Genomic DNA, 23,184 nt, shown 5'->3' with positions numbered 1-23,184 from the left:
TTTGATATCATATATTTGGATCTTAGAAAGGCTTTTGATAGTGTTGCACAGGGAAGAATCCTGGACAAACTGGAGCAGTGTGGCATTGGAGGAAAATTGCTGCTATGGATAAAGGGATGGTTGAGTGGGAGAAGACAGTGTGGTAATCAATGGACACTGCTCTTCGTGGATTAATGTTATTAGTAGAGTCCTGCAGGGTTCAGTGTCAGATTCATTGTTGTTTTCTGTATATATTAATGATATTGATAATGGTATATCAGGCTTAATGTCCATGTTTACAGATGATACGAAGGTCGGCTGCAACAGGATCTAGAAAAGTTGAGCAGATGGGCTGAGAGGTGGCAATTGAAGTTTAACCATGAGAAATGTAAAGTACCGCATATGGGAAGCAGTAACTCCAGAGTAATGTATCACTACACTGATAGTGGTAGAGAATGAAAAGGACCTGATGATAATTGTGCAGTTAGATATGAAGTTTTCTAGCAGTGCAGAGATTCTGCAAGATTGGCTCATGGTGTCTTGTCAATGATATACAGGAATTTTTCTAGAAGGGATAAGGAGGTGATTATCCCCTTGTATAATGCAATGGTCTGGCCACACCTTGAGTTCTGCTTACAGGTCTGGAAGCCTCATTTTACGAAGGATGTAGAGCTGTTGGAACGAGTACAGAGAAGGGCAACAAGATTAGTGAATGGAACAAAGGGTTGCTCTTATGAAGAAAGGCTTAAATTTTTGCAAATTACACCTGCGAGGTGATCTGACTGAGGTGTATAAAGCCTTGAATGATTTGAGCATGCTCAATCCTGATGGGATTCTTCCTCTTGCTCAGAATAATTGCCAGAGATGGCATAAATTCAAATTGAGGAAAGACAATTGAAGGATAGATTGTTCAAAAGTTTGCCTTTAGCCAGCGGGTGATTATTGTTGGAACAAAGTTCCATCTGTCGTTGTAGAAGTTGATAGCTTAAATAGATTGAAGGCAGAACTAGATACACATTTGGAGCGAGTGGATGGACAAAATGAGAATGGTGTTTTTTTGGCTGATGCTACATAAGCTTGCTTTCTTGCATCATGTGCCTGTACTAATGCTAATGCTAATCAAAAATAACATGAATGCCTTGTCTGAGAAATTGCTAGAATTGATTTATATATAATATGGAAGATTATTCTTATGGTAAAGATTTTATATACACATAAAATACTTCAATTATAACAAAGCTATAAATTAAAAAACTTACCACAACAACGCTATCTGAAATTTCTGTTAGCATATCTTCAATTTCACAAACACCATAGTCAGAAATATTTAATGGTTTACCTATGCTCTGCTCATACACAGTAGGCAATTCAGACAGAGTAATCTGTTTGCTTGCACGTGATTTCAGTATCCTTAAAAGATCTGCAGCAAAACGTTTGATTTGAGAACGGTGAGTGAGCGTCAAAAGTCGATTCTGTCCCTGACCAAGAATCTGTAAGATATAACTTTTGTTTTGGGTATATTCTATTAAAATATTGGAATGTTAATTTTTATGCATGCCTCCACTAATAAATGAAAAGCTAATTTTCAAATAGCTGCATATTATGGAATTATATAAGTATTTTTAGATCAGTAATAGAACTTGACTGTTTTACTTGAAATAACTTAAAAGGAATTACAGCAAAACATTTCACTAGATAATGGTAGGCAAGCATCAAAATATGATTCTGTCTTGACCAAGAATTGAAAACGAATGCCTACATTAATAATAACTGGTTAAAACAAGTACATTACTCAGTGACATCACAGAGGTGGAAAATAATTGGTTCTTAAACAGTAAATTAAGTTTGTAAATGAAATTATCCCAAGCAGAAAAGAGATAATAAGTATACTACTTGTCACAGAATTTTTTTTTCTTGTATAGTAATTTTAAAAAGGAAAGCTTACAGAAATCAATGGTACTCTAGTCCTGTGCTGAGATAACATGATATTGCGTGTTGAGATGACAGAAGATATTTATTGCTGCTGGACTTCAACTCCTGTAGACCACAATTTTTAGGAAATACATATAACAGAAGTATGATCCAAAAAAAAAAAAAAAAGAAGAAAAAAATAAGAAGAGTTGGTTGGATAGGTCTGAAGCTAAACTATGAAAATATTTTGAATGTTTTTCATTCCAGTTTTTGCAAAACAAAAAATTCAGTTCTGGTCTGATAGTCACCAGTGTACTGGTTTATTAAAGCCATCATTGTTCCACACAAATTTCTAGAAATCTCCTTATTAAACTGTGGAATTTTTAATTTGACTAAATAAATTATTCACAATAATAATGGTGATGTTTCTATGCAACTTAAACTTTTCCAGCATTTTAGTATTAACTATATAGTGCAAGGAAGCCAAAGACTTTTGCTGCACCAACCAAAAAAAAAAAAAAAACCTAATAATAATAATAAAAAAATAAATAAATAAAAAAAAAAGAATAAGTCAAAAATAACAATAAAAATATAATGAAAAAAATATATATCTGATTTGTTTTTATTTAAGTTTGTATTTACATATGTAAGCTCTTTGTCTCTGTTAATCTTTACTCTGGTAGATAGTGCTTTCTCATAGTCTGTGATGCCTTAACCTTCACTATTACAGATCAACTTGTATCTTGTAGGCTTCAGTACTTTGAATGAGTACAATGAACAATTGTACAGAGAAATAGAGTGGGCCAGTAAATCAGAATGTCTTATAATGGGGGATTTTAACTTCCCAGATACTGATTGGAACTTGTGGGTTGGTCACTCACACACTAGTCAGACTTTTGTAGATTTATTGGATGATTGTTTTCTGCAGCAGCATGTTCGAGAGGCAACCAGAGAAAGTAACACTCTTGATCTGGTTATCAGCAGTGATCATTCGTGTATTAAGAATTTGCAGATAAAGGAACCACTAGGTGGCAGTGATCACAGTGTGCTGAAGTGGGATTTACTCAAAGAGGTAACTACTGTCAGGGGTAAAGGAAAGGGTTTTCGCTTCCGTAAAGGGGAGTACAGTGGTCTCAGACAGTTTTTAAATTCTGTACAGTGGGATCAACTGACGATGTTACAAACAGTAAATTCTAAGTGGGAAGCATTCAAAGAATTAATCGTGGAAGCTACTAGACTTTATATACCGATTAAGAAATATCGTTCAAGGTTTAGGCCTAAATGGTTATCAAATGAACTAATGAGACTCGTGACAGAGAAGAAAAATGCATGGGATGCATATAAATTATCAGGTGGCGCAGAAGCCTGTGGCAGATATAAGCTAGTCTGTAATCAGGTCACAAAGGAGGTTCGGCAGGCGAAGGTGGATTACGAGAAATCTTTGGCAAAAGATGCTAAGAAAAACAGCAAGGATTTCTTTACTTATATAAACTCTAAAAGGAAGGGGATGAATATGATTGGTCCACTTGACATCGATGGTTCGACTGTTGATGATCCTGCTCAGATAGCAAACAAACTGAATGAGTATTTTGCATCTACATTCACACGTGAGGAATTATTACAATTTGAAAATGGAAGAAGGTTATCAAATTGTAGCAGTGTGCTTAATGATTTTGTAATAACTGAGAGCAAAGTGGAGGAGAAATTGTTGAAGTTAAACATAAGAAAGGCACCAGGGGTGGAAGGGATCTATCCAGTTATTTTAAAGGAGGCGGCAAAGCAACTAAGCAAACCCTTAGCCATAATTATGAGAGCATCCTTGGACTCAGGGGAGGTTCCCACGGACTGGAGATGTGCAAATGTGTCCCCAATTCACAAAGGTGGATCGAAGGGTGACACGAGTAATTACAGACCAGTTAGTTTAACTTCTGTTCCGGGTAAAATAATGGAGTCGCTGGTTAAAGATGCATTGCAGGATCATCTAGACAAGACTGCAGCAATAATTCAAACACAGCATGGGTTTGTTAAGGGAAAGTCTTGTCTGACAAATTTGATTGGTTATTATGATGTGGTCACAAAGGAACTGGATGCAAAAAATAATTTTGATATCATATACTTGGATTTCAGGAAAGCTTTTGACACTGTTGCGCATGGAAGACTACTGTACAAATTGGAGGAGAATGGTATTAAGGGTAAGTTGCTACAATGGATAAAAGGATGGTTAAGTGGGAGAAGACAGAGGGTGGTAATCAATGGGTGTGCTGCTTTTCGTGGACTAATGTTATTAGTGGAGTCCCACAGGGTTCGGTGTTGGGTCCACTGTTGTTTTGTGTATTTATCAATGATATTGATGAAGGTATATCAGGCTTAATGTCGAAGTTTGCAGATGACACAAAGGTTGGCAGGGTTGTTAATGACAGTAATGGCAGTGTGCTACTGCAACAGGATCTAGATAATTTGGGCAGATGGGCTAAGAAGTGGCAACTGAAGTTCAACCTTGACAAATGCAAAGTACTGCATATGGGTAGAAGTAACCCCAGAGAAACGTACCAACTGTGTGGTACTACACTTAAGGTGGTAGAAAATGAAAAAGACCTGGGAGTAATTGTGTAGTCAGATATGAAGTTTTCTGAGCAGTGCAGACAGGCTGCTAGGGCAGGTCATGGGGTTTTGTCAATGATATATAGGAATTTTGCTAGCAGGGAAAAGGAGGTGATTGTCCCTCTGTATAAGGCAATGGTCAGGCCACACCTTGAGTACTGCGTACAGGTCTGGAGGCCTCATTTTAGGAAGGATGTAGATTTGCTTGAGCGTGTACAGAGAAGAGCAACACGATTGGTGAGGGGAATGAAGGGATTCTCTTACCAAGAGAGGCTTAAGTTCTGCAAATTGCAGTGGCTGGAGACTAGGCACCTGCACGGTGATCTGATTGAGGTCTATAAGGCCTTGAATGGGTTGAGCACGCTGAATTCTGATGGGATCCTTCCACTTGTTCAGATTACCAACCTACGGGGACATAAGTTCAAATTAAGAAAGGACAGATGTAGAATAGATGTGCGGAAATTTCCTTTAGCCAGCGGGTGGTTAATTGCTGGAACAAACTTCCATCTGTCGTTGTAGAAGTTGATAGGTTAAATAAATTTAAGGAGGAACTGGACAGGCATTTGGAGGGAATGGTGTGATTTTTTTTTTTTTTTTGGCTGATGCTGCATAAGCTCCTACACTTGCTTTCTTGCATCATGTGCCACTACTACTACTTGTCATCACTCTGTAACTTTCTTCACTGCTATCTTTTTTCTTCTCTCTATTACACTGTCTCTGTGTGCACTCATCTTGGCATCTTCTATGTGCTATATTTCCTTACTCATTTGACTCATATGTATGCGTTCAAGGTTTCTGTGACTATTGCTTTGCAATAATCCTCCCTTTGCAACTTGCCCAGTTGACAGATGCCATGTAGTCTTAAACTGTCATAGTCCCCTTTGAAGCTAAAATAAAAACATATGCTTTATCATTAAAAAGTACAACATCCACCTTCCAACTAATGACTGCATGTTCTCTTCCTGTCAAATGACACCTGTACCACGAGCCCTACAATGCCATCTAACTCAAGAGTAATAATCAGGTCTAAAATATTCTCTTATGTGCTGGTACAAATAATAAATATCTAGTTTATTTAAAAATTTTGTTCGATGGCAAGTTTCCTCTCACATTTTCTTTAATTAATTAGAGGCAGATTGAAATCACCTATAATAAGACTTCGGACATTCACATCTGCTTGTTGAGACTCTTGTCATGCTCTTGACGAGCTTCTGGTCTGTAGATTACTTCTACTCTCATTATATCTTTGCTTCCAACTAACTCACACCACAGATTCTATAATGGCAGGAATATTCACGACCCCACCCTCTCACGTCTCTATCATTCCTAACGTGATACGTTCTATAGTGAAATGCACCATCCAGTGCTGAGTGGCAGAACATTTCCATTAGTCCTAGTATGTCTGCATTAAAAACTCATCATTAGTTTTCCTAATGAAGAGTTCAAATTCACTCATTTTATTGATAAAACTTCTAACAATACTGTAGAAACAGTTAAGAATAAGTATTCTTGTACAGTTTACTACCCTGCCACACTGCTCAAAATTATAAAAGCTTTGTTTCCTTAGCAGCCTCAGGTAGTAATGTTTCAAAAAACACACCTCCTTTTTGTTTGAAACATTGCTACTATTGGGACCTCTTGCCAATATCAGCTGTTGTAGCAAAAAACAAAGTACCCTTGAGATATATTCATTACTTTGACTCATGTCATCAGTTAAACATATATCAGAATTACAACTGTTCCCGCATCAGTAGTATCCCTGAAACTTTAATGTAACCTCATTCATACTGGCAAAAACTCTTGTACCAACTTTATTTAAATGAATCAAATCTCTACAAAACAGATTCCTTCTACCTACAAATGCACACTACACTGATAATAATCCCCCCACCCATATAATCCTTCCTATCATATATTTTGACCTAACTTATTGCATTTTTAGTGTGGCCTTGTACTTATTCAACAAATAATCAGCTCATGTCCATTTAATATCATTAATCCCCAAACAAATAATAGTGTTCTCTTTACCTGCTTTGAAATAGGACAATCTATTGGCAATAAGCATTGATCCTGGCAGACACGCCTTGGTTCAAGTCCACCTATCATCTTTACAAAACATGTTACCCATTTTCCTGACTAGATTATCACAATAAACCTTGAAACCAACGTATGTATGTTCGTTCAAGAATATTGTATTCATATATGAACATATGTTTTTCCAAGAAGTTTTAAATAATGTTTTCATTCATACATGAATTGTCTTGAAATCTTTAAGTGAGCAATGCTATCTACTAGTATATAATCATAGTATAATCATACATAATCATCAATGGCAGCATGAAAACTGTTTTTAAAATTGAAGGAGGAGCAGATTGCATCTATCAGGCCATTATAAGTACAGCAACTCCCTGGCTTACGTAATACTTCATTTATGGAAATTTGGCTTAACATAAGTTTTTGCTGGCCAGTGCAAATTTAAAAAAATCTTGGAAACATATTTTGCATCCCGTAGGAATAAATGAATAAATGGAGGTATCGTGAAAATATTATAATATGAATCCAATAACACATTTTTTTTTTTTTTTTTTTGGTAATTTGTTGAAAGACCTCAGAAGTTGAAATTTTCGCTATATAACTAAGCTATTTATTTCTCTAAAAGGTGATTTTTAAGCAAAGGTAAAGAAAGCCGGCACGAGAAGCATGCGAAAGTTTGATGAAATTTACCAGTAAAAGTACTTTGCCGTAACAGCATTTGTATTGTTGCTTGCTCGGTAAACAATGGTTGGGTGTTATCGGTCAGGAGTAGAAATTGAATCCCATGGGAGATTGAAACCCTCCCGAAGTGGAGGGGGTAACCTGACCTTCTTTCTTCAGACTCACTGGTGGACTAGCAGATAAATTGTTTATTATGAAAAAAAAAAAAAAAAAAAAAAAAGCAAAGGAAGCCCACACGAGAAGCACGGCAAATTTTGAAAAGTTTGCCGGTGAAACTATGTTGCGAACATTTTTTACGACGCCAGAACTTCCAATATGACTCTGTTCGTGATTCAATTAGTTAATTCAATTAGTGATTCTAAAGAAAAAAGGTCAGGTTACCTGCCCCTCCATTTTGGGAGGGTTTCAAGCTCCTGTAGTTATCTTAGGTGGTAGATGACTTTCATCAACCGGTGAAATACCACCACTTTGCTTATTGGAGGCTTGAAGTGGTGAAACCCATGTTTAGTCTCTAGAGCAAAGTTTCCGGCATCCCCCCTTCCCCCCATACTTCCCTTCAACCCATGCACGGTACTAAGTACTATAGGTTTTGATACCTTTCGTGTTTGGGGTTTTCATAAAAAAAAAAAAAAAAACTTCTACTTCAGACCAATAACACCCACCATCAGTTTACTGAGCGAGCAACAATACAGATGCCATTTCGGTAAAGTACTTTTACCGGTAAATTTAATCGAACTTTTGCAGGCTTTCTTTACCTTAGCCGATTTGTATAATGGAAATTGCACTACACTTTCATCGTTATTATATGTTCTGTTATAAGTATCAATTTTGAAAACCTTTGTGATATTTTTCTAAAGCATATTTCTGGAGGTCCCTACCATAAAACAATAAAATCAATTTTCACTTTCTAGTTTACTGGGCTTTTCTGTTAGCACAATCTATTATAAATGGGTAGTAAACTCGATCTTATTGCATTTGCGCTAATACCGATAACTGGAATTCTGTGGGTTTTTATGTTACGGTATTACGGTGAAATGAGTTTCTCTTCGCTGAAATCTTCAATCACATAAAAAACAAATAAATTTTCATTATCTTCTCTTCATTCATATTTACTTATTATAATGGTGAAGGGAAAGGACCAGTGGAAAGTGAAAGTGCTGGCAGTGCTAGGAAACGAAACAAAATTTATTTAGAAATGAAGATGATTAAATTAAGAAGTACAAAGCAGGACAAAGTTTGTCATCAATTGCACGAAATTAGGTCTCGCTCTTCAACAGTGCATACTATTTTAAGGGACAGTGTGCATATAAAAGAGCAGTGCGCACATAAAAGGATCAACGCATTTAATATCAACAGTGATCACAAAACAGCGTTCAAGGTGCTTTATCGAAGATGGAAAATCTGTTAATGATATGGATGGAAAATCAGATTCAGAAGCAAGTGTACCTGAGTCCAATGTGGCCATTCAAACAAAAGCAAGAAGTATTTATGAAGATATTAAGGATAAGTACGGTGAACCCCAAGTCATGTTTGTGGCAAGCAATGGGTGGGTTTAATAGATTCAAGCATCGCACTGGTGTACAAAACATTAAAGTATGTGGTGAAGTCGCCAGTGCTGATTCTGCAGCTGCAGAGAAATTGTGATGTGTTGGAAAAAAAACTCCTTCTAAATCTCCACAGCCCTCAACTTCAGCAGCGGCGTGCTTATCAGCTGGAGAGTTAATTCTGGCAACGATGATCAAAATGTAAAGCTTGCCGATGTTATGCCTGTCTCCTCTCTCTTTTTGTAATTTTATAATTTTGAAATTTTTGTAATTTTGTACACTTTTGCATTTTTTCCTGTACATGAGATAAAAAAAAAAAAAAAATGAATAAATTTTATTTACATGTTCGCCGAGCATTTCTTTTTTGCTTCAATCAAATCCAATCTAATTTGCGAGTGCTGCATAAGCATTTAGGAAAATTCCGACGCGTGGCTGAAAATTTGGGGAGTGGCTGTATTATAAATGTTAAATCAAATAAGCAGACTTTTTCTGCATCTGCCAAAAAGATTAGGGGGGGGGGGGATTTGCTATTGCTCATACTTTCCCTGTTACCAAAAAACAAGTGGCTAAAAAATTCTGATCCTGAATTTGATAGATGAGTCATGTGATAAATAAGTGTGGAAATCACTTATTTATTGCACTTATCTTCATCAAAAAAGAAAAATAATGAGATTTTAATTTTATGTTTAATTCTACTTTTGTTAGATTTTTTTAAAAAATTCTGATTTGATTTTGGACAATAATTTTACTTTAATTTTGGATAACCAAGTCAAAATTAGAACAAATCAATATTTAAAAACACTTACAGAAAGATTTAATTTTTCCACATTTACAAAACTCACTAAGAAACTTACCCCAATTGAACCAATTGGAGTAATTTTCCAAAACTAGTGGAAAACTCACAGTCCAGAGCCAACATACCTTCAGAGAATTCACTCCAGAAACAGTTAAATAATAAATATATAAAAGTATTTATAAATAAAAATACTATGAAAATAAAGTGAAAATTTGAATGAATTTTATTTTTCTAATTTGGTGCAAAATATATTCAAGTAAATTTAAAATTCTAAGACTATAGCACCATTTATATACTGTTCATGCAGTACCAGTGATGAGTTCATCATTGGTACTGCATGAACAATGATGTATTCATGAGATCCAGGATGAAATAATTTCCAGGGCCATTAAAAATATATTAACTAAAAAATTCATATTATTTGCCCTAAATTATCAATTTTTTGAATTATGAGATATTGTAAATATCATATTATACCAAAAGTTAAGTATAAGTTCCTGAATTATGTTTTTACCTAAGATCAGCCAAACTGTATGCCTTCTGGAGTTCAGGAGCATTGTTGTAACTTGTTAAACTTGACTCAATGTTCACATGTTTAGCTAGCATAGACTGTATAAATTAATGGCAATTTTTAATATTATCTATTATTTACAAATAATTTGTAGATACCTTTATAAAGGCATTTACTGATAAAAATGTAACATTATATTGGAAGTTCTCTTTAGAAATACAGAATGGGTGTTTTGGCAAACACCTACTGTGTAAGAAAGAGTACAGATGGTGGCATATGCTAAAATAATGATAACCAAATGGAATGAGGGCTTTCACCAAACTGGACCTGGCTAAAAATATGAACCTGTCTGGATCAGAATATTCCACAAAAAAAAAAAAAAAAAAAACAATAAAGTAAGGATGTTTGTTTTAGAAGTACACAGATGACATTTGAGGACTATAACAATTTTCCTTTGAGAAAAACAGCAGTCGACCAGGCAAATTTTAAACTTCGGCACATTGATGAAGATCTAGTCAGACAAATGTGGAAAAACCAAACCACATTCCCAAATCACATGTTAAAACATGACTCACAGAAGAAACATCAATTTCAAAAAAAAAAAAAAAAAACTGGAAAAAAAAATAAAAAAAACAAGAATAATTTCACTAACATGATCTGAGCAAATGTTGACATTGGAAGATTTGAAACAGAAATCCGGCCAAGGAAAAGAAGAAAAGAAATCTTGCAGTTCATCCCATTTCGAATTCTTGTAATGCAAAAAAAACACGAGATTAAAAATGGCCATGAGAGAAAGGTTCTGTTGGAGAACAGACCATTACCAAATTGTGATCTGAGGTGCCTACAGGACCACTTCCCTCGACAGTGTACTTAGGATTGTTTGTGAGAAAAAGATTTTAAGTGTGTTGGCTGCATGGTTAAGATTGTCTGGTATTCTTGGAGATAAAAGAATAATCTGTGCGAGGTCATTAATAATTGCAAAAGTCTCAGAATCCTACCAGATGGGTCCATGTAACTGGAAAAATGCATGGGATGCATATAAATTATGTGATAAAGAAGCCTATGGTAAATATAAATTAGTTTAGATCTTTTCGTATACAAGTGTGTTCTATTAGTATCATCTGCAAACTTAGACATTATGCCTGATATACCATCATCAATATCATTAATAAATACAGAAAGAAACAATGGACCCAATACTGAACCCTGGGGGACTCCACTAATAATGTTAGTCCACGAAGAGCAGTGTCCATTGATTACCACTCTGTCTTCTCCCACTCAACCATCTCTTTATCCATACCAGATTTTCCTCCAATGCCACACTGCTCCAATTTGTGCAGCAGTCTTCCATGTGCAACAGTATGAAAAGCCTTTCGAAGATCCAAATATATGATATCAAAATTATTCCTTGCACCCAGTTCCCTTTGTAATTACATCGTAGTATCCAATCAAAATGCTCAGACAAGACTTCCCCTTAACACACCCATTACTAGACGATTTTGTGTGTATTAATAATGAGAATTGGTCATGCATGTGAACAGAAACGTTTCTTCTTTTTTCTGGGAGTTGCTTCCCCAGAACAAAAGGAGAATCTGATACCAGCAATTCACATATACAATTCCTGCGGAACACATCAAATTGTCAAGAATCAACTTGAAAGCAAAACAAAAAGAAAAAAAAAAAAAAAATTCTCATCAGTCCAGGCATGCCAGTACCCTTCATCAAACACCACACTGAAAACATGTACTGTATTCCAAAGGTATCAAATTCACACTCATACATCATTCAGTTACAGTCTTCCATCCTTTTTGCAAACCGGAATAACTAAAACACAATAACCGAGGGCAGCATGATGACGACTAAACAACAGCATGATAATTTGGCATTTCCCACTAAAATCAGAAGCGAATTTGCATCCAATCAAACAATTAGAAAAGCAAAATGAGGTATATTATGCATTCGCAATAATCAGCCAATCACAGAACTCGACCGGACCATCACTTCGTTCTTCGGCCATGCCCGCAACAGAGATACCCATGTTTTGGAGTTCAGCCAGAATAATATGTATGATACTATTTTTAGCAAGGCAATGTATAGCATTCAAGGGGATCTTTAAAAGATTTATACGAAAATGACAATGGTAACTTTTTAAAACTTTCTGCAACAATTGCTAAATTTGATTCAGTTATGGCAGAACATATTCGCCATATTCGGAAATCTGAATCAAAAAATATTGTGTATTATTTGGGTGATTAAATAATTGAAATATTTCACAAAATATTACAGATAAAATACCAGAAATACTAGCGAAGCTATTCATTTCTAGTATTTTGCAATAATCACCGAAGATGAAAATAAAAATATGGATACAAGGAATCATGCTAAATCAATAGTCTTAAAAATAATATCTCATAAGTTTCTTTGTTCAATTATAATTTGGCATGATAAAGATTCGGATATATATCAAGCTCTTGAATTTCTAGAAAATATCATGAAATATTTTAAAGAAAATAGCATAGAGGAAGCAGTCAAAAAATATTCTCGATTCGGCTAATAATATGGCTGCTATCATTGGCATTGAAAAAAAACATCATTTTGATTATGAAAGTAGAGATGAAGGTATTCAGAATCTGCAACAAAATTTCAAAATTAATTTTTTTCTTTCAAATTATGGACACAACAATTTTCTCATTAACTTGAAAGGTTTACAAATACGACAGTACATGTAGAAATATTTAAATACTTTTATAATTCTGAATTTAAAAAAAAAAAAAATGGTCAGATGAAGATTTATAAAATCATTGCAAAGATTTACATATTAAGTTAAGTGATACTGATCGTAATCAGCCTGATATTGATGGTTTAGCATTATCTGAAGAACTTAGAGTACTTCAAATTTATATTGAATATAAATTTACACCGATGAGCCAGAACATTATGATCACCTACCTAATATTATGTTGGTCCTCCACATGCATCCAAAACAGCACTTCTGTAGCCAGGTGGGCAGGAGCAGCAGTGCGTAGCACACGCTTCTTGATTAGACCGGGATTTGAGCCCTTGACCACCAAATATGGAGGATGCGGAAAGGTCAGGGAATGACCACTGCATATCCCCGGAGCAATATGGCCTTAGTTGCTAATGCTCCTAAAAACCAAATTACTACAACAAAAACAACAGCATCCAAAACAGCTCGTACCCGGCAATGCATGGACGCTACAAGATTTCTAAATGCATCTTGTGGTATATGGTACCAACATGTAACCAGCAGATCCTGTAAGGTCCACGGTTGAGACGCTGCAGATCAGAGTTGCTATTCCAACACAAACCACAGATGCTTGATGGGACTGATGTCTGAGGAACCTGGAAGTCTTCCTCATGCTCCGCGAACCAGTCTCAAACAATCCGGGTGGTGTGGAACGGCGCATTATCCTGCTGAAAGAGGAAGACCATTACAACGAAAGGGTGTACCTGGTTAGCAATGATGTTTAGGTAGATGGTAGACGTTAGAGTGCCCATCACATGGATGACTGGACCCAGGGTATCCCAGCAGAACATTGCCTAAAGCATGAAACCGCTGCCACTGGCTTGTTTGCGTCCCATGGTGCATCCAGGCACCACCACTTCCCAAGGTAAACGAATCACACGTACCTGGCTGTCCACATTGTGCAACAGGAATTGTGATTCATTGGAAAAGAAGACCTTCTTCCAATCACTCAATATCCAGTTTCGATGCTCGCGTGCCCATGTTGGCGCTGATGCTGGTGAACTGTGGTTAGCATGGGGACTTGGAGCAGCACGTGGCTACGCAGCCCCATTTTCAGCAGGGTTCGCTGTACTGTATGTTGTGACACATTACTCCCATCACCATCATTCCAATTACCAGCGAGTTGCACCACAATCGTCCTTCTGTTGCCACAACCATCCGGGAGAGCCTTTGCTCACCTCGAGCCATGGTCGTCCAATACTTTGCCGGCAGTTCGTGCGTTTCCCCTCTTCGGACCACTTTCGGTAGGTACTAACCACGGCTGACCATTAGCATCCCACCAGTCATGCTGTTTCGGATATTCTCTGACCCAGTCGTCTGGCCATTATAATTTGGCCTTTGTCAAACTCGCTTAAGTCTGCTGCCTTTCCCATCTGAACAAGAGTAACACTGATTAACGGAGCTCAGTATCAGGTGTTTTTTATACAGTGTCCCGACCCACGCATGCGCCGTAGTTCACCTCCAGTTGCTTCGATTTGCATAACGACTCGCTGGTCATAATGTTTTGGCTCATTGGTGTATACTTCATTTGAAGTGTTACAATATTTTTTTAAAAATGATTTTATAAATACTTTTCCAAATGTAGCCGTTGCATTAAGAATTTTTCCAGTTTCACTTTACCAATTTCAACTGCTTCAGGTGAACGGAGATTTTCAAAATTAAAATTAATCAAAAATTATTTACGATTGAAAATGTCTCGACAACGACTCTAATTTCGCAATAATTTCAATAGAAAATGATCTTTTGGAACAAATAAATATAAATGAAATAATTAATAAATTCGCATCTCTTAAAGCAAGGAAACATGAATTTGTATAATTTTCCTTTTATTTTATTATTGTACAATTACTGCGATTTAATATTTAAAGTTTATTTTCAGAATGATTTTGTTATATTTGTTAATTGTTTCATTATATTATATGTGAGATATGTTGTAATTCTTTTCTTTTTCAATAAATGAATTATAATTATTTATGCCTTATTTTATTTTTTAATCCAAATATTTTGGGGTGGCAAATTTGATTTCGCTTACTGGTGGCACATAGGGTCACAGCACCCCTAACTACCTTAAGTGTAGTACTACACAGCCAGTACATCACTTCATATCTGACTGCACAATTACCCCCAGGTCCTTTTGATTCTCTACTACCTTGAGTGTAGTACCACACAGCTGGTACATTACTCTGGAGTAACTGCTACTATTATGCAGTACAATAATACCCCGACTTATGCGAACTCGGAGTTACACGGTTCTTGATTTTTTCGTTTGGCAACACTGCTGCCCACTATCTTCAAGGTCGTTTTTCATATGCTATCGATATATGGTGTGACGGCGGAGAGTGAGAGCGAAAGATGAACAAAATTCAACTTTGCTGCCGCATGAGCTGCACTGCACACATATACAAGAATTTGTATTCCAACTGTCATATTTATATGTGTGTGTTCGAATTCATGCTCAACTTTTGTCGAAAATTACATCATTTTCATGAGAGAAATGGATCGGTCGATCCGTATACCAATGGCATATGAAAAACGACCATCAATGTTTCTCTTGCTGTGATACGAATTGGACGTGTTTCACGCGAACTATGTGCACAATTAAGATTCTACGATCGACAAAAGTTAAGATTGTTTTGTTATACGTTTTCTGAACCCTTAAAAAAACTATGTCGTTCAAACGAAGTAAATCTGATTCTTCTGCACCTAGTAATAAAAGGAAAACGATATCTCTGGAATGTAAACTTAAAATTATCAAGGATTTTGATAGCAGAATGAAAATTTGTGAATTGGCAAAGAAGTTTGAGCTAACGGAATCCACAGTAAGAACAATCATAAAAGATAAAGAAAGAATTCTCGAAGCGGCGAAAAATGCTCAATCCTTGAACTCAAGCATAATTCATAAATGTCATGGTATTATTGCTGAAATGAAAACAATGCTGAAGTTATGGTGTGATAATCAAGTAAAAGTGAAGAATTGTCCAGTCAATCAGAACACTGTGTGCTATCAAGCTAAGCGGGGAGGTGGGCAAAGATGAAAACTTTGTAGCTAGTAATGGTTGGTTCAACCGATTTAAAACTCACTGTAACTGGCACAGTATCGCGGAGTCTGGAGAGGCGGCAAGTGCCAATAAAGAAGCTGCATCTTCTTTTCCTGAGACACTCAAGGCTATGATAGAAGAAGGTGACTGGCCTGTTCTGGAAGAAGATGCCTAAAAGAACTTTTATTGCACGTGATGAAAAAAACTTTCCAGGCTTTAAGGTTTCCAAAGACCAATTGACAGTGATGGTTGGCAGGAATGCAGCTCTTAATTTATCGCTCTGAAAACCCAAGAGTTTTAAAAAATATATATCTAAAATTAGCTTACCAGTGATTTGGAAGTCAAATCATAAAATTTGGGTGACAGCTTCCGTTTTTGAGGGCTGGTTTGGTCACCACTTCATACCCGAAGTCAAACGATATTGCAAGTCTAAACAGATTCCATTTAAAGTGATGCTTCTTACTGACAATGCACCCAGTCACCCTCCTGTCACCCTAATTAATTTCGACCCACGTGTGAAAGTTGTGTTTTTGCCTCTAAACACAACCAGCTTGCTTCAACCAATGGACCAGGGAGTCATCAACACATTTAAGGCTTACTACATGAGACGTTCATTTGCACGTCTGAACGAAGCTATGAGACAAAATAGTGAGATATCTGTTAAAGACTTTTGGAAACAATTCAATATTTTAGATGCCTTAAGAATCATTGAAGAATCTTGAGATGAAATTCACAAAAAAAACTTTAATGGTGTCTGGAAGAAACATTGTCCGTTTTTTTTTTCAAAAACGAGACGAAAACAACGTCAGAAACTGATCATGTCGCTTATGTGATAGAAGAAATTGTTAATCTTGCCAGGCAATTAGATTTGGAAGTCAATGGTGATGATGTCAACGAGCTGTTGGATTCACATAGTCAGGAGCTGACAATGAATGAGCTCATAGAGAAGGGTGAGCAAAACGTCACTGAAGTATCTGACACTTCCGACCCAGTTCCACCAGAGCAGCACATGACAATTGCAAGTTTGACAGGAGGTCTCAGCTCAATAGGAGACCGGCAGAATTACTTAACAAGTACAGGTCACTGTTGAACAAAAGCCGAGAATTAGGGTTGAATTTGAAAGTGTCTGCAATTCTGCCCAGACACGATAGGAGGGAGTATATGATGAGAGCCTTGTCGATCAATTTGGCCCTGGAAAGATTGTGCAAGGCTCAAGAGGTAGAATTTTTTTCAGCCTGGACTGTACTTGTTAACAGGAGAGATTGCTTCTACAGGGATGGGATACACTTAAACAGAAAGGGTGCAAGAATATTTGCTGATGCTATCGAGGCAGTGTTAGGTGGGTCGGAAAACTGCTAGCTTGGGGGGGGGGAGACAAAGACCAATAGATTGACAGTAGCCACTGGCAGAGGTGAAAGAGATTCTTGCACTGCTTCTATTAGAATGAGCAGAAGCCTGAAAAACAAGATGCATGATATTTCAGAGACTGCTGGGAGCCATTGCGGTACAAGTAAACACATGGGTTGTGTTAGGGTAGCTAAGAATAGAACAGGTGCAGGTATACTTGGTATACTTCTTTAACCATAAGAACAGGTGCAGGTATACTTGCGTGTACACCAATGCTAGGAGTTTACTAAATAAATTTGATGAATTTGAGATATTGCTCAAAACATCAAAGGCAGATATTGTTGGGATATCAGAGACGCGGTGTCACACAGATATAAGGGATGCAGAACTGGAATTTGGGGAGTACAACGTCTACAGAAAGGATAGACAGGATAGGAAGGGGGGAGGAGTTATGCTATTAGTTAAGAAACACATAAAAACCAAGGAAGTGAAGCCAGTCGACATCGCTGGACAGTGCAGTGTTGAGTCAGTTTGGTGTGACATAAGCATAGGTAAATCAAAATTGAGAGTAGGAGTGTGCTATAGGCCTAATGACTCTGATGAGTATAATAAGAAACTGTACAGGGAAATAGAATGGGCCAGTAAATCAGAGAGTCTTATAATGGGAGATTTTAATTTCCCAGATATTGACTGGAATTTGGGGGATGGTCACTCACACACTAGCAGGGCTTTTGTGGATTTATTGGATGATTGTTTTCTACATCAGCATGTTCAGGAGGCAACTAGAGGGAGTAATACTCTTGATTTGATTATCAGCAGTGATTCTTCATGCATTAAGAATCTGCAGATAAATGAACCACTAGGTGGCAGTGATCACAGTGTGCTGAAGTGGGATTTACTCAAAGAGGTAACTACCATTAGGGGTAAAGGGAAGGGTTATTGCTTCCGTAAAGGTGACTATGATGGACTGAGACAGTATTTAAATTCTATACAGTGGGACCAACTGATGATGTTACCAACAGCAAATTCAAAATGGGAAGCATTCAAAGAACTTATCTTGGAAGCTGCTAGGCTTTACATGCCAACTAAGAAATATTGTTCAAGGTTTAGGCCAAAATGGATGTCAGATGAACTAATGAGGCATATGGCAGAGAAGAAAAATGCATGGGATACTTACAAATTAACACATGACACAGAAGCCTATGATAGATACAAGTTGATATGCAACCAAGTTACAAAGGAGGTTAGGCAGGCGAAGGCAGATTACGAGAAATCCTTGGCAAGGGATGCAAAGAAAAACAGCAAAGAGTTCTTTACTTATGTAAACTCTAGAAGGAAGGGGATGAATTAGATTGGTCCACTTGATATTGATGGGTCAACTGTTGATGATCCTGCTCAGGTAGCTAACAAACTAAATGAATATTTTGCATCGACATTCACACATGAGGAGTTATTCAGCGAGGGGAATGCCAGAGGTGTATTCAACTCTAGCAGTAAGCTACAGAATCTTGAAATAACTGGGGGTAAAGTGGAGGAGAAATTGTTGAAGATAAACACAAGAAAGGCACCCGGGGTGGATGGGATCTATCCAGTTATATTAAAGGAGGCAGCAAAGGAAGTAAGCAAACCCTTAGCCATAATTATGAGAGCTTCCTTGGACTCAGGGGAGGTACCCATAGACTGGAAATGTGCAAATGTGACCCCAATTCACAAAGGAGGATCAAAGGCTGACACAAGTAATTATATACCTGTGAGCTTAACTTCTGTTCCAGGAAAATTAATGGAGGCACTGGTTAAAGAAGCACTGCAGGTTCATTTAGACAAGACTTCAGTTATAGCTCGGACACAGCATGGTTTTGTTAAGGGGAAGTCTTGCCTGACCAATTTGATTGGATACTATGATGCAGTCACAAAAGAACTGGATGCAGGGAATAGTTTTGATATTATATACTTGGATCTTAGAAAGGCTTTTGATACTGTTGCACATGGAACACTGCTACACAAATTGGAGCAGTGTGACATTGGAGGCAAATTGCTGCTATGGATAAAGGGTTGGTTGAGGGGGAGAAGACAGAGAGTGGTAATCAATGGACACTGCTCATCGTGGACTAATGTTATTAGTGGAGTCCCTCAGGGCTCAGTGTTGGGTCCATTATTGTTTTCTGTATTTATAAATGATATTGATGATGGTATATCAAGCTTAATGTCCAAGTTTGCAGACGATACAAAGGTTGGCAGGGTTGTCAAGGACACTACTGACACTATGCTGCTGCAACAGGATCTGGAAAAGTTGAGCAGATGGGCTGAGAGGTGGCAAATGAAGTTTAACATTGACAAATGTAAAGTACTACACATGGGAAACAGCAACCCCAGAGCAACGTATCAACTCTGTGGTACTACACTGACAGTGGTAGAGAATGAAAGGGACTTGGGGGTGGTTGTGCAGGCAGATATGATGTTCTCTGAGCAGTGCAGACGGGCGCAAGAGTAGCTCATGGAGTATTGTCAATGATATACAGGAATTTTTCCAGCAGGGATAAGGAAGTGATTATTCCCTTGTATAAGGCAATGGTCAGGCCACACCTAGAGTACTGTATACAGGTCTGGAGGCCTCATTTCAAGAAGGATGTAGAGCTGCTGGAACGAGTACAGAGAAGGGCAACAAGATTATTGAATGGAACAAAGGGGTGCTCTTACGAAGAAAGGCTTAAGTTTTGCAAATTACAGTGTCTGGAGACTAGGCACCAGCGAGGTGATCTGAGTATAAAGCCTTGAATGGTTTGAGCATGCTCAATGCCGATGGGATTCTTCCTCTAGCTCAGAAAAATCACCTCAGAGGGCATAAATTCAAATTGAGGAAAGACAGATGTAGGATAGACGTGCAGAAATTTGCCTTTAGCCAGCGGGTGGTTGGTTGGTGGAACAGACTTCCATCCCTTGTAGTGGAGGTTGATAGCCTAAATAAGTTTAAGGCTCAGCTGGACAGGTATTTTGAATGAACAGAGGGGTGAAGTGGAAGTGGGTTTTTTTTTTTTTTTTTTTTTTTGGCTGATGCTGCATAAGCTTGCTTTCTTGCATCAAATGCCTCTACTAATGCTAAATGCTAAAATATGCTAATGTCACTGACAGTCATTTTGAAGCAAGTATCATGTCATGTCAGAATATTAGAAAACATAGACTCCAACGAAGAACGTGTTATAGCTACAAAGCAAGGAATAAAAAAATTATTAGCTTGCTATGAAGAAATTCTGCGTGAAAAAAAAAAGGCGCTGTGTCATCAGACGAATTTGTTAGATTTTATGAAGCCATCACAACATAACTTTTTTACCTAACTCATTTATTTTTCTAATACATATTTTTATTAATAAAGAACTGCAATTTTATTAAATATTTAGTGTTTTTGTTAGTCCTTGGTCCCAATTAAACAAAATTTATGTATTTATATACAAAGTTGTACCCCGACTTAACCGAATTTGAATTAAGTGATTTTCGTCGGGCCCACCTATCGCGTAACTTCGGGGTATTACTGTACTTTAACATTTGTCACTGTTAAGCTTCAGCTGCCACCTCTCAGCCCGTCTGTTGAACATTTCCAGATCCTGTTGCAGTAGTGTACTATCATTACTGTCATCAACTTTCATATCGCCTGCAAACTTAAACTTTAGCCCTGATATACTTTCATTAATATCATTGATAAATACAGAAAACAATAATGGGCCCAACACAGAACATGGGGAAAATCCACTAATAATAGTCCACAAAAAGCAGTGTCTACTGATTACCATTCTGTCTTCTACTACTCAACCATCCTTTTATTCCTTGCAGCAACTTGCCCTTAATGCCATACTGCTCAATTTGTAGAGTAATTTTCCATGTGCAACAGTATCAAAAGCTTTCCTAAAATCCAAGTATATCATATCAAAATTATTTTTTGCATCCAGTTCCTTTCTGACCTCATAGTGTCCTATCAAATTTGTCAGACAAGACTTGCCCTAACAAACCCATGCTGTGCCTGAACTATAACTGCAGTCTTGTCCAGATGATCCTCCATTGCTTCTTTAACCATTGACTCCATTATTTTCCCAGGGACAGAAGCATAAACTAACAGGTCTGTAATTACTCCTTTGATCCCTATTTGTTAATTGGGGACATATATGCACATCTCCCATGGGGACCTCTCCTGAGTCCAAGGAGGCTTTCATAATTATGCCTAAGGGTTTGGTAACTTCCGTTGCTGATTCTTTTAAAATAACCATATACATTCCACCCCAGGTGCCTTTCTTATGTTCAATTTCAACAATTTCTCCTCCACTTTGCTCTCAGTTATTACAAAATTATTTAGCTCACTGACAGAGTTTGATAAGCTTCTCGACAACTGTATGTGTGAATGTAGATGTGAAATACTCATTCAGTTTGTCAGCTACCTCAGCAGGTTCATCAACAATCAAACAGTCAATGTCAAGTGGACCAATCGGTTTCATCCTCTTACTTCTAGAGTTTACATAAATAAAGTCTTTACTGTTTTTCTTTGCGTCCTTTGCCAAAGATTTCTCGTAATCTGCCTTTGCTTGCCTAATGTCCTTTGTGACTTGATTACAGACTATCTTATGTCTACCCTAGGCATCTGTGTCTCCTGATAATTTACGTGTGTCTCATGCATTAGTTCATCTGACATCCATTTAGGTCTAAATCTTGAATAGTATTTCTTAGTTCGTATGAATAGCCTAGTAGCTTCCAAGAGCAATTCTTTGAATGCTTCACATTTAGAATTTGCTGTTGGTAACATGATTAGTTGGTCTCACTGTGTACAATTTAGAAAAATCTCTGAGACAACTGTAGTCACCTTTATAAAAGCAAAAACCCTTTCCTTTACCCCTGATGTAGTACACTGTAATCATTGCCATCTAGTGGTTCCTTTATCTGGAGATTCTTAATGCATAAAGAATCACTGCTGATAATCAGATTAAGAGTATTACTCCCTCTGGTTGCCTCTCGAACATGCTGCTGTAGAACACAATCATCCCATAAATTGACAAAAGTCTTGCTAGTGTATGAGTGACCAACCCACAAATTCCTGTCTATATCTGGGAAGTTAAAATCCCCCATTATAAGAAAATCTAATTTACTGGCCTGCTCTGTTTCTCTGTACAGCTGTTTGTTGTACTCATCAGAGTCATTAGGCCTATAACACACTCCTACCCTAATTTTTCCTTTCCTGGTGCTTATGTTATACCAAACTGACTCAACCTTGCACTGTCCATCTATGTCAACTGGATGAGCTTTCTTAGATTTTATGTGTTTCTTAAGTAATAGCATAATCCCTCCTCCCTTACTATCCTGTCTATCCTTTCCGTACACATTGTACACCCCAAATTCCAATTCTGTATTCCCTATATCTGTGTGAAACCATGTCTCTGACAGTTAGTTATTCCCTGATGACTTCCAGCAGTTCATGAAATCCTCAGTACCTCGTTTTCCTGACTTTGTTATATTTAAACCCATAAACAAAATGGGTCAGTGAGACAATTCTCCTCCCTACTAGGTAAGGCAAATTTATAAAAACACGTGTGTGCAGAAAAATGTACATCAGAAGATAGAAAGGTTTAGGGAACAAAAATTGCCAAACATTTAAATATGTAAAAAGGGAAATACTAAGAAATTAAAGGTAGCTGAACACGCTAATGAATGTAGTAGTAATAGTAGTGGCATGTGATGCAAGAAAGCAAGTGTATGAGCTTATGCAGCATCAGCCAAAAAAAAAAAAAAAAAGAAAGAAAGGAAGGCTAAAGAAGAGCTATGGGGAAAAAATGCATATAATATAAGACAATCTTTAAAGGGGAAGGTGGATTACCAGTTCCTCTGATTGACTAATCAGATGCCAATTTCTTTCCTCCTCTTGCTTTCTTTCCTGGACATTCAGATCATTCAGAGGATGGACTGGCAGAAGCTCCAGGATGTGGAATAAAAGGTGTAAT

The 23,184-nt window shown here is 37.2% G+C and overlaps 1 protein-coding gene across 5 annotated transcripts in view; it reads right to left on the bottom strand.

Moving 5' to 3' along the window:
* Marf1 (meiosis regulator and mRNA stability factor 1-like protein) overlaps window positions 1-23,184 on the bottom strand; it is a 1,146,796-nt gene that overhangs the window by 466,799 nt on the left and 656,813 nt on the right. For all 5 annotated transcript variants that reach the window (XM_090377798.1, XM_090377799.1, XM_090377800.1 and 2 more), the window contains one exon: window positions 1,239-1,469. In XM_090377798.1, coding sequence (XP_090233924.1) covers window positions 1,239-1,469 — 231 coding nt within the window. The remainder of the gene's footprint in view (window positions 1-1,238; window positions 1,470-23,184) is intronic.

Source organism: Mastigoproctus giganteus, chromosome 7 (genome assembly GCF_048544385.1).
Source record: "Mastigoproctus giganteus isolate SK-2022 chromosome 7, ASM4854438v1, whole genome shotgun sequence".
Taxonomy (NCBI): Eukaryota; Metazoa; Arthropoda; class Arachnida; order Uropygi; family Thelyphonidae; genus Mastigoproctus; species Mastigoproctus giganteus.
Note: the sequence above shows the minus strand (reverse complement) of the source record. Positions and strands in the feature narration are given on the sequence as shown.